The sequence below is a fragment of the Tachyglossus aculeatus genome, chromosome 21, assembly GCF_015852505.1.
Source record: "Tachyglossus aculeatus isolate mTacAcu1 chromosome 21, mTacAcu1.pri, whole genome shotgun sequence".
Classification (NCBI taxonomy): domain Eukaryota; kingdom Metazoa; phylum Chordata; class Mammalia; order Monotremata; family Tachyglossidae; genus Tachyglossus; species Tachyglossus aculeatus.
This window is the reverse complement of record NC_052086.1, coordinates 747,015-762,524: the sequence shown is the minus strand read 5'-3', so window position 1 is coordinate 762,524 and position 15,510 is coordinate 747,015. Positions and strand designations below refer to the sequence as shown.

At 63.5% G+C, this 15,510-nt stretch overlaps 1 protein-coding gene across 1 annotated transcript; it reads left to right on the top strand.

Annotated features, from left to right (window-relative positions):
• The first annotated feature begins 850 nt into the window (after positions 1-850).
• On the top strand, positions 851-12,354 carry LOC119942007 (protein HIRA). Its single transcript, XM_038762647.1, has 25 exons — positions 851-956; positions 4,642-4,704; positions 4,956-5,066; positions 5,289-5,379; positions 5,555-5,649; positions 5,769-5,864; positions 6,013-6,173; positions 6,258-6,425; positions 6,719-6,832; positions 7,328-7,398; positions 7,513-7,618; positions 7,734-7,955; positions 8,222-8,307; positions 8,554-8,742; positions 8,995-9,159; positions 9,301-9,505; positions 9,614-9,712; positions 9,842-9,990; positions 10,105-10,266; positions 10,389-10,447; positions 10,562-10,667; positions 10,752-10,874; positions 11,184-11,347; positions 11,671-11,759; positions 11,919-12,354. Exons 1-25 carry the CDS (start codon positions 920-922, stop codon positions 12,033-12,035), a joined length of 3,048 nt encoding a protein of 1,015 aa, XP_038618575.1. The 5' UTR covers positions 851-919; the 3' UTR covers positions 12,036-12,354.
• The last annotated feature ends 3,156 nt before the right edge of the window (positions 12,355-15,510 follow it).

Below are 15,510 nucleotides of genomic sequence, written 5' to 3'. Positions count from 1 at the left end.
ATTGATTGATTGATTGATTGATTCCTCTCCCCCTCGTCCCCCTCTCCATCCCCCCATCTTACCTCCCTCCCTTCCCCACAGCACCTGTATATATGGATATATGTTTGTACATATTTTTATACTCTTTATTTATTTATCTAATTTATTTGTACATATCTATCCTATTTATTTTATCTTGTTGGTATGTTTGGTTCTGTTCTCCGTCTCCCCCTTTTAGACTGTGAGCCCCCTGTTGGGTAGGGACTGTCTCTTATGTGTTGCCAATTTGTACCTCCCAAGCGCTTAGTCCAGTGCTCTGCACATAGTAAGCGCTCAATAAATACGATTGATTGATTGATTGATTGATTCCTCTCCCCCTCGTCCCCCTCTCCATCCCCCCATCTTACCTCCCTCCCTTCCCCACAGCACCTGTATATATGGTTGTACATATTTTTATACTCTTTATTTATCTAATTTATTTGTACCTATCTATTCTATTTATTTTATTTTGTTAGTACGTTTGGTTTTGTTCTCTGTCTCCCCCTTCTAGACTGTGAGCCCACTGCTGGGTAGGGACCGTCTCTAGATGTTGCCAACTTGGACTTTCCAAGCGCTTAGTCCAGTGCCCTGCACATAGTAAGCGCTCAATAAATACGATTGATTGATTGATTGATGACGGGAGGACGTGATGAGGGGGGAACGAGATTGGGGGGGGGGAACGTGGTGTGTGCGGGTGTGCGTTTGTGGCCGGGGCTTTTTCTCGGTGGCGCGGGGGTTTCGACTTCCGGCGAGGGGGAGGGGAGGAGGGGAGGAGGGGGTGCGGGGGGGGCCGAGGGCCAGGGACCCCCAGGCCCGGCCCTGACCCCCAAGGGGCGGGAGGACAAGGAAGGGGGAGAAAAAGGGGGGCTCCGTCCGTCCCGTCCGTCCCGCCTGACGAACCATGAAGCTCCTGAAGCCCACCTGGGTCAACCACAATGGTGAGCCCCGCCCCCAAGATGAGCAATCATCATCATCATCATCCTCCTCCTCCTCCTAATAATAAGGACACTAATGAAGCCATCTGCCCAGCGCTTACTCGGTGCTAAGCGCTGGGGAGGATCCAAGGCCATCAGGGGGTCCCACGTGAGAGGCTCCCAACCTTCCCCCCCATCTGACAGATAATAGTAATAATAATAATCAATCAATCAATCAATCGTATTTATTGAGCGCTTACTATGTGCAGAGCACTGTACTAAGCGCTTGGGAAGGACAAATCGGCATCACATAGAGACAGTCCCTACCCAACAGTGGGCTCACAGTCTAAAAGGGGGAGACAGAGAATAATAATGACATTTATTAAGCGCTTACTCTGTGCCAAGCCCTGTTCTAAGCGCTGGGGAGGTTGCAAGGTGATCACGTGGTCCCACAGGGGGCTCACAGTCTTCATCCCCATTGTACAGACGAGGTAACTGAGGCCCAGAGAAGTTAAGTGGCTCGCCCGAAGTCACCCAGCTGACAAGTGGGGGAGCCGGGATTCAAACCCATGGCCTCTGACTCCAAAGCCCGGGCTCTTTCCTGCTGAGCCCCGCTGCTTCGCTCTCGTCCTTCTCAGATGAGAGGACTGAGGCCCAGAGAAGTCGAGTGGCCCGCCCAAAGCCACCCAAGCGCTTAGGACGGTGCTCTGCACGCAGTGAGCGCTCAGTAAATACGATTGAATGACTGTTGGGTAGGGACTGTCTCTATATGTTGCCAATTTGTACTTCCCAAGCGCTTAGTACGGTGCTCTGCACACAGTAGGCGCTCAGTAAATACGATTGATGATGATGATGAATGAAGGCTCAGTAAGTACGATTGAATGAATGAATGACTGAAGGGTGTCCCACGTGAGGCTCCCAGTCTTCACCCTTCACCCGTCTTCTTTTAGACTGTGAGCCCATTGTTGGGTAGGGACCGTCTCTCTGTGTTGCCAACTTGGACTTCCCAAGCGCTTAGTACAGTGCTCTGCACACAGTAAGTGCTCAACAGATACGATTGATTGATTGATTCACCCCCATTTGACAGATGAGGGGACTGAGGCCCAGAGAAGTCAGGTGACCTGCCCAAAGCCACCCAGCTGACAAGGGGCAGAGGTGGGATTAGAACCCACGACCTCCAACTCCCAAGCCCGGGCTCTTTCCACTGAGCTATGCTGCTTCCTTAAAAAATAACAATAATGATGGCATTTGTTAAGTGCTTACTATGTGAGCCCGTTGTTGGGTAGGGACCATCTCTGCATGTTGCTGATTTGTACTTCCCAAGCGCTTAGTACAGTGCTCTGCGCACAGTAAGCGCCCAATAAACGCAATTGAATGAATGAATGAATGTGCAAAGCACTGTTCTAAGCGCCGGGGAGGTTGCAAGGCGATCAGGGTGTCCCACGTGGGGCTCCCAGCCTTCGCCCCCATTTGACAGATGAGGGGACTGAGGCCCAGAGAAGTCAAGTGACTCACCCAAAGTCACCCAGCTGACAAGGGGCAGAGGCGGGATTAGAACCCACGACCTCCGACTCCCAAACCCGGGTTCTTTCCACTGAGCCACGCTGCCTCGTTAAAAAATAATGATAATGATGGCATTTATTAAGCGCTTACTATGTGCAAAGCACTGTTCTAAGCGCTGGGGAGGTTACAAGGCGATCAGGGTTTCCCACATGGGGCTCCCAGCCTTCACCCCCATTTGACAGATGAGGGGACTGAGGCCCAGAGAAGTCAAGTGACTCACCCAGAGTCACCCAGCTGACAAGGGGCAGAGGCGGGATTAGAACCCACGACCTCCGACTCCCAAGCCCGGGCTCTTTCCACTGAGCCAAGCTGCCTCCTTAAAAAATAATGATAATGATGGCATTTATTAAGTGCTTACTATGTGCAAAGCACTGTTCTAAGCGCTGGGGAGGTTACAAGGCGATCAGGGTGTCCCACATGGGGCTCCCAGCCTTTGCCCCCATTTGACAGATGAGGGAACTGAGGCCCAGAGAAGTCAAGTGGCCCGCCCAAAGTCACCCAGCTGACAAGGGGCAGAGGCGGGATTAGAACCCACGACCTCCGACTCCCAAACCCGGGCTGTTTCCACTGAGCCACCATTGCGCCCAGACCCCGGCCGAGCCCCCCCGGGCCCCGCACCTTCCAACACTTCCACCCTACTTCTTTCATTCAACTGTATTTATTGAGCGCCTACTGTGTACAGAGCACTGGACTAAGCGTTTGGGAAGTACAAGGTGGCAACAGAGACGGTTCCTACCCAACAACGGCTTATACTCAAGTTACTTTCTTAGCCTCTTTTTAATAATAATAATAATGGCGTTTATTAAGTGCTTACTGTGTGCAAAGCACTGTTCTAAGTGCCGGGGAGGTTACAAGGTGATCAGGTTGCCCCACAGCAGGAGGTTCACAATCTTCATCCCCGTTTTACAGATGAGGTCACCGAGGCCCAGAGAAGTGAAGTGAGTTGGCCAAAGTCACACGGCTGACAAGTGGCAGCGGCAGGATTTGAACCCATGACCTCTGACTCCCAAGCCCGGGTTCTTTCCGCTGAGCCACGCTGCTTCTCTGCTCCTTTTTCGGCCCCCATCTTGGCCTTGCCCCCTGCCCTTCCTTCTCCCCTCGGGTCGGGTCCGGGGGCGGCCGGTCTGTCCGATGGGGGTGCAGAGTGAGGAAGGGGGGACCCTCCCCAAACGGCTCCATACTGGCCACCCCTTTCCTTGCCCATTTCCGCGGGCTGGGGTGGGCCGGTCCGGTGGGGGCCAGAGCAAGACAGATCAATCAATCAATCAGTCGTATTTATTGAGCACTTACTGTGTGCAGAGCACTGTACTAACCGCTTGGGAAGTACAAGTTGGCAGCATATAGAGACGGTCCCTACCCAACAGTGGGCTCACAGTCTAGACCACCCACTCCAGCTCCTCCCCCCACCCCTTTCCGTGCCCGTTCTCTGGGGTCTCAGCCCCCCATTGCCTGACCCTCCTACGGAGGGCCGCGGGGAGCCCCCCATCCCTCCGGGGAGACGCGTGAGGAGCGTTCCCGGCCGGAGAGCTACAGGGAGGGACCCCGGTGGGAGAAGCGTGGGGGGGATTCGAGGCCCGAGCCCCTCAGAGCAGCGAGGCGGCGTCCAGCCGGACGGGTCACGCTGGGTCATCATCAGTCGTATTTATTGAGCGCTTACTATGTGCAGAGCACTGTACTAAGCGCTTGGGAAGTACAAATTGGCAACATATAGAGACAGTCCCTACCCAACAGTGGGCTCACAGTCTAAAAGGGTCCCTGAGCCCGTGACAGCAACGAGGGGAACGGAGGCTTGGCCGCCAGGACCCCCGATTTGCGGCCTCGTGGCCATCGGGCCCCCCCCACTGCGGAACGGGGCGCGGGAAGGCGGGGGACGCCCCTCCCTCCCGAGTGACCGCGGTCGGACGGCGTGGCCACTGCCCGGTTGACGGATCGGTCCCCAGCCCGCCATCCCACCGTTGCCGTCACCGGCTGCTCGATGTGTGGGGACCCAGAGGATCGGACCCCCCCCCCTCAGGCCGGATGGGCCCGTGGGGCCCCTGCCTGGTGTCGTATTCGACGGTGCCCCAAACCCCCCCGCCCCCCAGGTCAGGAGGGGGAACGTGGGCTCTGCTGGGGGGTCAGCTTGGTGGTCTTCCCTCGTTTCCAGGCAAGCCGATCTTTTCGGTGGACATCCACCCTGATGGGACCAAGTTCGCCACTGGCGGGCAAGGTGCGTGGCCACCCGGGGTCCGGGAGGGGGACGGGGCGGGAGACCCGATTGTCTCCGCGGGCGGCCCGTCCGTTGTGGGCCCCAGGTGCGAGGGCCGGCCGGTCCGCCGGGGGGGCGTCGGGAATGGGGGCTCCGGGGATGGCGTGAAGCGCTCCGGGCAGGTCGGGGCTGGGGGGGCGGCGGGAAGCGCCGGGAGCCGGGCGTCCGCGGATGGCCACCGACGAGGTCGGGTCCCCGCTTGTGCGCCTCAGGCCAGGACTCGGGGAAGGTGGTCATCTGGAGCCTGGGCCCCGTCCTCAAGGAGGAGGAAGAGAAGGACGAGAACATCCCCAAGATGCTGTGCCAGATGGACAACCACCTGGGTGCGCGGGGGGGGGGCCGGGGGGCAGGAGGGCGGAGGACGGCCGGAGGCGGGGGACCGGGGCGGAGGGCGGACGGCCCGGCCGCCCGGGAACGTTCCCCGCTTCGGCGCCCAGCGGGAGACTCAGCGGTGGCGGCGGCGGCGGCGGTCGGAGTGGCTCAGCGCTCTCTCGCTCTTCCCCTCTCTTTCCGTCTCCCGCCCACACGCCGTCGTCCCCCCGCAGCCTGCGTGAATTGCGTGCGCTGGTCCCACAGCGGCGCGTGCCTGGCCTCCGGCGGCGACGACAAGCTCATCATGGTGTGGACACGCACCGCGTAAGCGCCGCCCCCGCACCCCCCAACCCCCCCGTGCCTTCCGCCCGGCTGCGGCTACCCACCCCGGGGCGATTGTGGGCGGAGGGCACGCGTACACCACGCTGGGCCCCGTGTTCGGGGAGGGGCCGAGACCTTGTGGTGTCCGTCCTTCCCCGTCCGCCCGCCCGCCCGCCAGGCTCATGGGACCCAGCACGGTGTTCGGCTCCAGCAGCAAAGTGGCCAACGTAGAGCAGTGGCGTTGCGTGTCCATCCTCCGCAGCCACTCAGGCGGTGAGTCGGGGGCTGGGGGCGGGGGAGGCGTCGAGCCGCGGCCCGGCCGAGACGAGAGCGGCGGCCGGTGCCCGGGCCGGCGGGGGCGTGCCCACCAGCCTCTCCGGCCCCACTCCCAGATGTGATGGACGTGGCCTGGTCCCCCCACGACGCCTGGTTGGCCTCCTGCAGCGTGGACAACACCGTCGTCATCTGGAACGCGGTCAAGTTCCCAGGTGTGCCGTCCCTCGCCCTCCCCGCTTCCCCGTCCGCCCGCTCGTCTCCCGGCCCAGCCGGTCGGGGCCGCCTCCCCCTTCCCTGCTCCCGGGTCGGGGCCGTCTCCCGGGCCCCGAGCCCACGGGCCGCCTCACCTCGCCTCCCCAGAGATCCTGGCCACGCTGCGGGGCCACTCGGGCCTGGTGAAGGGACTGACGTGGGACCCCGTGGGCAAGTACATCGCCTCGCAGGCGGACGACCGCAGCCTCAAAGTGTGGCGGACGCTGGACTGGCAGCTGGAGGCCAGCATCACCGAGCCCTTCGACGAGGTGTGGGGTGGGCCGCCCGGGGTGGGCGGGGGCGGGCGCGCGGCGGGGGCCGCAGACGGGGCCTGACCCCGGCCGCGCTTGCAGTGCGGGGGCACCACGCACGTCCTGCGGCTCAGCTGGTCGCCCGACGGCCACTACCTCGTCTCCGCCCACGCCATGAACAACTCGGGGCCCACCGCCCAGATCATCGAGCGCGACGGCTGGAAGACCAACATGGACTTCGTGGGTCACCGCAAAGCCGTGACCGTGGTGGTGAGTGCCCCCCCCCGGATCCCCCCCCCGCGCCCCCTCTAGCTCTAGATGACGACGGTGCCCGGCCAGACCCTCCACGGGGGGCTCGTCCTCCTCCCACGACCCTTGAGACGGTGCCGCCGGCTCTTCGGCCGTTCCCGAGCGAAGTGGAGCGGGCGGATTTCTGCGTGACCGCGGAGGGCCCGTGTTGGGGTGCTGACGGAGAGACGGGGACGGAGGGGGAGAGTCGGGTACGGGTACGTTGAGGGGAGAGCCCCCTCCCACTCCCCCAGCGTGTTTCTTCTTTTCTTTAGAAGTTCAACCCCAAGATCTTCAAGAAGAAGCAGAGGAACGGCAGCCCTCCGAAGCCCAGCTGCCCTTACTGCTGCTGCGCCGTCGGAAGCAAAGACCGCTCGCTGTCTGTCTGGGTGAGGCCGCCTTCCCCGTCCAAGAACCCGATCACACCTCTGGTCACCTCCTCCAGGAGGCCTTCCCAGACTGAGCCCCTTCTTTCCCCTCCCCCTCGTCCCCCTCTCCATCCCCCCGTCTTACCTCCTTCCCTTCCCCACAGCACCTGTATATATGTAGATATGGTTGTACATATTTATTACTCTATTTATTTATTTATTTATTTATTTTACTTGTACATTTCTATCCTACTTATTTTATTTTGTTGGTATGTCTGGTTCTGTTCCCTGTCTCCCCCTTTTAGACTGTGAGCCCACTGTTGGGTAGGGACTGTCTCTATGTGATGCCAATTTGTACTTCCCAATGTGCTCTGCACATAGTAAGCGCTCAATAAATACGATTGATTGATTGATTGATTGATTCCCCGTCCAAGCCCGGCGTCCCGCGCCGGGGTCCGGCCCGGCCCGGGCCCGGGGGAGCAGTCGTGCCTGACCCGAGCGCCCTTTCCCCCGCAGCTCACCTGCCTGAAGCGCCCCTTGGTAGTGATCCACGAGCTGTTCGACAAGTCCATCATGGACATCTCCTGGTGAGGCCTCTGGGCTGGGGCCACCCGGGGTGGGGGACGGGGAGGGAGACGCCGGCCCCCACCCCCGCCTCGCTGACGTCCACGTTGCCGCCGCCCACCGCGCCGCCCTTCCAGGACCCTGAACGGGCTGGGCATCTTGGTGTGCTCGATGGATGGCTCCGTGGCCTTCTTGGGCTTCTCCCAGGACGAGCTGGGCGACCCGCTCAGCGAGGAGGAGAAGGTACCACCGGGGAGGAGGGGGTGGGGGGCGGGAGCCGGCTGGGGGCCCTCATCCCCCCTCTCCTGAACGCGTCCCCTCCCTTCCCCCTCGTCCCGCTCCGCGACGGCCCCGCCAGAGCAACATCCACCAGTCGACTTACGGGAAGAGCCTGGCCATCGTGACGGAGGCCCAGCTCCCCACCACCATCATCGAGAACCCCGAGATGCTCAAATACCAGCAGCAGCAGCGGCGGCGGCGGCAGCCCGCGGCCGAGCCGAGGGCCGCCGCCCCGGACGAGGCGGCGGCCCCCAAGGCGGCCGGCATGGTCAACGGCGAGAGCCTGGAGGACATCAGGAAGGTCCGTCCGCCCGCCCGCCGGGCCGGGAGGGAGGAGGGAGGTGGCGGGGCTGGGCCCGGGGTCGGCGATACGAAGGGGGTGCGGGAACCGGGGCAGGAGGGAGGCCGAAGGGAGCCCGCCGTGGCCGGGATGAAACAGCAGGACGCGTGTGGCCCCACTCAGTCGCCCCCTTCTCCTTCGACCCCACCGCTGTTGTCCGTCAGCGTGGGGGTCCGCGGTCCCCTACGGGTGGTCCCCTCCCCGCTCACCCGCTCGCTCCCCTCCAGAACCTCCTGAAGAAGCAGGTGGAGACGCGGACGGCGGACGGCCGGAGAAGGATCACCCCTCTCTGCATCGCTCAGCTGGACACCGGGTACGGCCGGGGGGCCCCGCCGACTGCCCGGCTGGCCCCGCCCGGGCCGGCGGGCGGACGGGTGGGCGGGCGGATGGATGAACGAGAGCGCCTGGGTCCCCCGTGGTGCGTCCCCAGGACCGGGATGGGGGCGGGCGTGGGGGAGGGAGGGAAGCCCCCCATCCGGCCTTCCGGGAGGTGGGGCGGAGATCCGGGCACGCCTCCCTCCCTCCGTGTCAGGGCCCCTAAAGCGGGTTTCTGCGGCAGGGACTTCTCCACGGCGTTCTTCAATAGCATCCCGCTGTCGGGCTCGCTGGCGGGCTCCATGCTGTCGGCGCAGAGCGGCGAGCAGCTGCTGGCCCTGGACCCGGGCGTGGCCGGCGCCCTCGGCACTTACAAGCCTCCCCTCGAGCCGGCGGCGGTCAGGCCGGCGGGCGACGCGGCCGGCAGGGACGGGTGAGCGCCGGGGACCCGCGAGCACTCCCCCACCGGGATCCCGGGACCCCCGGGCGGGTCTCCGGGGCAGGGGGCCCGGCCCCCCGCACTGAGCCCGCCCGCCCCCGTTGTTCCCGGCTGTTTCCCGCCCTCCTCCCGTCCCGTCCCGTCCCGTCCGAGCGACCCGCGGGGATCCCCGCCGGTGGGGCGGGACCGCTTGGGGGAAGCCGGCCGGGCTCCGGGACCCCAGAGGCCGACGGTCTGCCCCCGCAGCGCCAACGCTACCTCGGCCTCGGCCACCCCCGCGGCCCCCGCCGGGCTCGGCACCCCGGCCAAGATCGAACCGATGAAGGCGTTCGACTCCCGCTTCACCGAGCGCTCCAAGCCCACGGCGGGGCCGGCAGCCGGGAGCGGCGGGAACCAGGCGGCGCTGGACAGGTCCGAGGGCCGGCAGGGGGGCGGGCTCCTCCGGGGGATCCCCGCTCCGCCCCGGCCCCCGGTTCCCCTCCCCGGCCCGGGCCGGGGGCGAGTGGGGCGCGGGCCTCAACGGGGGCTCCCGGTCCCCGCCGGCTCCGGCAGGTTGAAAGACCAGGCGCCGGCCAAGGAGGCGAAGGCCCGGGACGTCCTGGAGAGCAGCAGCGACAGCGAGGACAGGATCCCGCCCGCCCGGCCCTCAGCCCCGCCCAAGCGCAAGCTGGACCTGGAGGCCGAGACGGTGGAGAAGAAGAAGAAGGGCCGCCCGCGCAAGGATCCCCGCCTGGTGCCCGTGGCCCTCTCCGTCCAGGTACCCGCGGCTGGGAGGCCGGCGGCCCCGAGCCCCGGAGGGAGCCGGCCGGGGGGTCCGGGGCCTCCCGGCCGAGGCCTCACCCCCTCCGGGCCGCCTGTCTGTCAGTGTCCGGCGGCCCAGAGCGTGGACAAGGACGGCGTGGGCACCGCGGCCCTGCCCCTCATCCTGCCCGCCCCCGCCCTGCAGAGATCCTTCTCGCTGCAGGTCAGGAAAGCCGCGGGGCGGGGGGATCGGGGGGGTTGGAGGGGCACCCCCGCGTCGCCCGCGGGCCCTTCCGCGTGTCTCCGCGCGTTCCCCCGGGGCGGGGTGGCGACGGTGCGGGTTTCTCGCCAGGTGAGCACCGACCCGTCCGTGTACCTGGAGGTGGAGAACGAGGTGGCCGGCCTGGGCGGGGCCCGGCTGAGCCGCCTCAAGTGCACGCGCGAAGGGCGCGGCTGGGAGAACGTGGTCCCCGGCCGCGTCCTCACCGCCGCCGGCAGCCGGTAAGCTCCCCGGCGGGCTCCCCCCGGCCCCCCCTCCCCGGGCTCCGTCGCCGACCCTCCCGCCCGCCCCGGGCGCGGGGCGCGGGCGTGACGGGACCCCCGTGTCCCGCCCAGCGAGGTGGTGTGCGTGGCTTGCGAGAAGCGGACCGTGTCGGTGTTCTCCGCCTGCGGCCGCCGCCTCCTGCCCCCGATGGTCCTGCCTTCCCCCGTCTCCACGCTGCACTGCACGGGCTCCTACGTCATGGCGCTGACCACCGCCGCCACCCTGTCCGTCTGGTGAGCCCCCTCTCTCGCCCTCGTCCCCCCCGGGTGGGTGGCGCGGGGCCGGGTCTCGGCCGACGGCCGCGGCCAACTCCCCTTCCTCCCTCCCTCGCTGCCCCCCGGCCGGCCGGCCCCAGGGACGTCCACAAGCAGGTGGCCGTGGTGAAGGACGAATCCGTGCAGACCATCTTATCAGGTAACGCGAGCCTCCCGCGCTCGAGTCCGTCGCTCGTAGCGTTCTGCCCGGGGCGGGGAGGGCAGGCGCCGGGCGCGCCGGGGGTCCGAGCCCGTCGATGCCACCCTCCCGCAGGCGGTGACGCCACGGTGTCGCAGACCCTGCTGACGCAGCACGGCATCCCCGTGATGAACCTGTCGGACGGGAAGGCCTACTGCTTCAACCCCTCGTTGGCCACCTGGTGAGCGCCCCCCGCCCCCTCGCCGCCCCGGCCCCGGCCCGCCCGGGGACCGGCCGGCTGAGCGGGGACCTGTGCCGCCCGCAGGAACCTGGTGTCCGACAAGCAGGACTGGCTGGCGCTGTGCGCGGACTTCCGGACCAGCCGCGCCTCCCAGGAGGCCATGCTGTGTGCCGGGCCCCTCGCCATCATCCAGGGACGCACGGCCAAGTACGCCCGCCCCGTGGCCCCGATCCCCGTCCCGTGCCCGCCGCCGCCGCCGCCGCCGCCCCCGGGCCCTCCGCCTTTCGGGTTCGGGGAGCGGGCCCGCCCCGTACCTCGGCCCCGGGCGGTGACGTCCGGCTGGGGGTCCCGACGTCCTGTTGAGCCGGGCGAGGGTGGGCGCGAGCCGCGGTGGCCTTCCCCGTCCCCTCGGGGCCCCATCCGGCTTCCCTCCGGCCCCGAGCCCCTTCCCGAGCCTCCGTCCGCCCCGTCCCCCGTCCGAGCCCCCCGTTCGCGCGCGGTGTGTCTGTGTGTCAGCTCAGGCCGCCAGGCCGCCAGGCTGTTTGGGACGCCCCACCTGGTGCAGCAGGAGACCACCCTGGCCTATCTGGAGACCCAGGTAGCGGCCGCCCTCATGCTCCAGTCCAGCCACGAGTACCGCCACTGGCTCCTCGTCTACGCGCGCTATCTGGTCAACGAAGGTCAGGCGGGGCCCCGCCGACCCCCACGCAGCCCGACTCCCACCCCCTCTCCGCCCCCGCCCGTTCCTGATATCCTCGCTCGCCTCCCTCTCCGACGTGGGCGGTAGAAAGGGTCACGTGGTGGGCGGTTGGAGACGCCCTGGGTCTTTGTTCAGGCTCGGGGCGGGCCCCCGGACCCCTTCCAAGCCGGTTTGGGACAGCACCAGAGCTCACGGGGGGCGTCGGGTGGGGTTGGCGCACCTTCGGTAACGCCGGCATCCCTTCTCCGCCCTTCCCTCCCTGCGCCCGTCTGTCCCCCTCTTCCGCCGTCCCGGCCCCCGCAGGGTTTGAGTGCCGCCTGCGAGAGCTGTGCACGGACCTGCTGGGCCCCGTCCATCACTCGGCCGGCAGCCAGTGGGAGTCGACGGTCGTGGTGAGCCCCGTCCTCCCTGCCACCTCCGACGTCCGGCCGGGCGGGGGGAGCAAGGGGGTCCGGGCGCCCGCGGGTCCAGGCGGGGGAGCGAGGGGGTCCGGGCGCCCGCGGGTCCGGGCGGGGGAGCGAGGCTGACCGCGCGCACGGCTCTCCGGGCAGGGCCTGCGGAAGAGGGGGCTCCTCGAAGAGCTGCTCCCCGTCATCGGCCAGAACCTGCGCCTGCAGCGGCTGTTCACCGAGTTCCAGGAGCAGCTGGACCTGCTGACGGACAAGTAGCCGCCACCCTGGGTCACCTGCCGCCTCGGGTCACCCTCCACGGGCTGCCCGGGCCGGCGTCCTGCCCGGGATCCCGGCCCGAGGCGGGGGCGGCGCCCCGGAAGCGCCGGAGCCCCCCATGGCGCCGGGACCCCACCTTGGGTCAGCCGGGACTCGGGGGCCCGGCCGGGGACGGCAGCGGCGGCGAGGCGGTGCTAACACATGGACTATTTTTTTACTAGAATTTGCTACCTTGGAATACGAATCTTCCCTCAACGCCGAGCGGCCCCCTCCCCAGCCCTGGCAGGGTTTGGGGGGCTGGATGGTGGGGGCGGGGAGGAGGGGTCTCCCGGGCCCGTCGGGACGTTCACGCGCCCGGGCCCCGGGTCCTCAGTAACCTGCCCCCGTTTGGGTTTTCATTTTTAAATATTTGTAAAGCAGACCGTTTTCCTGGGACGGGATGGGGCGGGGGGGGGTGGCGGGGGGCTGCTTTTTGTAAGGAGGAAATAAACGAGCCCTGGATCAGATTTGCGAGTCAGCCATGGTGGGGCGGGGGGCGGGACGGGGGACCACTGTGTCTTTCCCCACTGGGCTCAGGCCGGCCTTGGGACGGGCCCGGCCCGGGCTACTGACTTTTTTTTTTTTTTTTTTTAAATGGCATTTGTTAAGCGCTTACTCTGTGCAAAGCACTGTTCTAAGCGCTGGGGGGGATAACAATGTGATCAAGTTGTCCCACGTGGGGCTCACAGTCTTAATCCCCATTTTTACAGATGAGGTAACAGGCTCAGAGAAGTTAAGTGACTTGCCCAAGGTCACACAGCAGACTTGTTCCACTGGGCCACCGAGCCACGCTGCTTCCTGGGGGAAGGGGACCCAGGTGGTTCTCGGCGGGAATCCGAGCCGCCCATCAGCGTGGCTCGGTGGAAAGAGCCCGGGCTTTGGAGTCAGAGGTCACGGGTTCGACTTCAGACGGCCGAGCCGGCCCCGCTGACCCCACCCGGCCGGACCCTCCCCTGCCCTGTCACGGCTCCGAGCGGGACTCGGCGGGACAGCGGGGAGGACGTGGGGACGGGCAGGGCTTCGGACAGACCCGTGGATGGGTCACTAGGGGAGAGTGGCTAGCGCGGGGCGGTCCGTGCTGGCTCACTGTGGGGAGAGTCCGGGGCGCGGGGTGGTCCCTGTTGGACCACCGACCGGAGAGGCGGGGATGCGAGATGGCCTAGGCCGGATCGCCGGGGGAGAATCAGGAACCGGGAGGGCCCCCGGGAGCGGCCCGGGGGCTAAAACAGCGCGCCCCTCAAGCTCTGATTTTACAAGGGTGAGCTTCTCTCCAGCCTCACCACCCCCAGGCCCAACGAGGAGATCGTCTCTTTCCTCAAGGTCTGGCGGCCACTCGGTCCTAATGGTAGCCATAGCCGTGGTTTTATTCATTAAGTGTCTGCTGTGTCCAGAGCACCGAATAAAAGGGGAAGACACGATCCCTGTCCTCGCAGTGTTTCCCATCTAATGGGGGTGACCGACGGGCCTCCCCACCCCGGAGTGCGCCCCGGTCACTGATCCACAGTATTCATTCATCGTCGTATTTATTAAGCACTTACTGTGTGCAGAGCACTGTACTACGACAGTCTTCTAGACTGTGAGCCCGCTGTTGGGTAGGGACCGTCTCTATATGTTGCCAACTTGCACTTCCCAAGCGCTTAGTACAGTGCTCTGCACACATTAAGCGCTCAATAAATATGATTGAATGAATACTAAGCTAGGAAAGTACAGTGCAACGATAAACAGTGACACTCCCCGCCTACAATGAGCTCACAGTCTAGAGGGGGAGAGACGGGAGTGGGAGATGAGAAAAAGTGGAGCCTAGTCAGGGAAGGCTTCTTGGAGGAGATGGGCCGTCAATAAAGCTTTGAATTGGGGGAGAGCAATTGTACCGGCACTTAGGACGGTGCTCAGCGCTTAGAACAGTGCTTTGCACGTAGTAAGCGCTTAACAAATACCATTATTATCATTATCTTTTAGACGGTGAGCCCACTGTTGGGTAGGGACTGTCTCTATGTGTTGCCAACTTGTACTTCCCAAGCGCTTAGTACAGTGCTCTGCACATAGTAAGCGCTCAATAAATACGATTGATTGATTGATTGATTATCTGATATGAGGAGGGAGGGTGTTTCCAGCCAGAGGCAGGATGTGGGCGAGACAGATGAGATGGAGGCATTAGGGTAACAAAATGTGTGGGCTGGGTTGGGGTAATTAGGTTGACCCTCGTGGGGCTCACGGTCATAATCCCCATTTTACAAATGAGGTCACAGGCCCAGAGAAGTGAAGTGATTTGCCCAAGGTCACACAGCAGACGTGTGCCGGAAGGGGGATTAGAACCCAAGTCCTGTGACCCAGGCCATGCTGCCTCTAAGTGATCCCCACCACCACGTAAGTGGACGTTGTAGGGGGAGTTCACTCACTCATTCATTCATTCAGCTGTATTTATTGAGTGCTTACTGTGTGCAGAGCATTCATTCATTCAGTCGTATGTACTGAGCGCTCTGTGCGCAAAGCACTGTACTAAGCGCTTGGAAAGTACAATCTGGCATAGAGACAATCCCGGCCCACACCGGGCTCACAGGCTATTAGGGGGGAGACGGACATCAAAACAACTAAACCGGCATTCATTCATTTCATTCATTCATTCAATAGTATTTATTGAGCGCCTACTGTGTGCAGAGCACTGTACTAAGCGCTTGGGAAGTCCAAATTGGCAACATATAGAGACGGTCCCTACCCAACAACGGGCTCACAGTCTAGAAGGGGGGAGATGGACAACAAGACAAAACATGTGGACAGGTGTCAACAGCATCAATAGAAATAAATAGAATGGTAGATGTAGACACAGCCAAACACGTAAACAGGCATCAATGTAAATAAATAGAATGATAGGTGTATACATATTATATATATATATATATACATAATAATAATAATAATGACATTTATTAAGCGCTTACTATGTGCAAAGCACTGTTCTAAGCACTGGGGAGGTTACACGGTGATCATGTTGTCCCACATGGGGCTCACAGTCTTAATCCCCATTTTACAGATGAGGTAACTGAGGCCCAGAGAAGTGAAGTGACTTGCCCAAAGTCACACAGCTGCCAATTGGCGGAGCTGGGGTATGAACCCATGACCTCTGACTCCAAAGCCCGGCTCTTTCCACTGAGCCACGCTGCTTCTCATAGGTACACAAGTGCTGTGGGATGGGGAGGGGAAACTGAGGAAAAGGGAGGTTCGGTCTGGGAAGGCCTCCTGGAGGAGGTGAGCCTTGATTAGGGCTTTGAAAGGGGGAAGTGTGAATGTTTGGGGGATTTGAGGAAGGAGGGCAGTCAGGCCAGAGGTAGGACTTGGGCCAGGGGTCGACAGCAGGACAGGCGTTCATTCATTCATTCATTCATTCATTCATTCATTCATTCATTCATTCATTCAATCGTATTTATTGAGCACCTAT

What these genes read in the sequence shown, in the direction of transcription:
- LOC119942007 (XM_038762647.1), top strand. Translation starts at nt 920, where the DNA reads ATGAAGCTCCTGAAGCCCACCTGGGTCAACCACAATG. An exon ending in ACCGCTCGCTGTCTGTCTGG is followed by an intron (nt 6,833 to 7,327) that starts GTGAGGCCGCCT and finishes TTTCCCCCGCAG; the next exon opens with CTCACCTGCCTGAAGCGCCC. An exon ending in GACGCGGCCGGCAGGGACGG is followed by an intron (nt 8,743 to 8,994) that starts GTGAGCGCCGGG and finishes CTGCCCCCGCAG; the next exon opens with CGCCAACGCTACCTCGGCCT.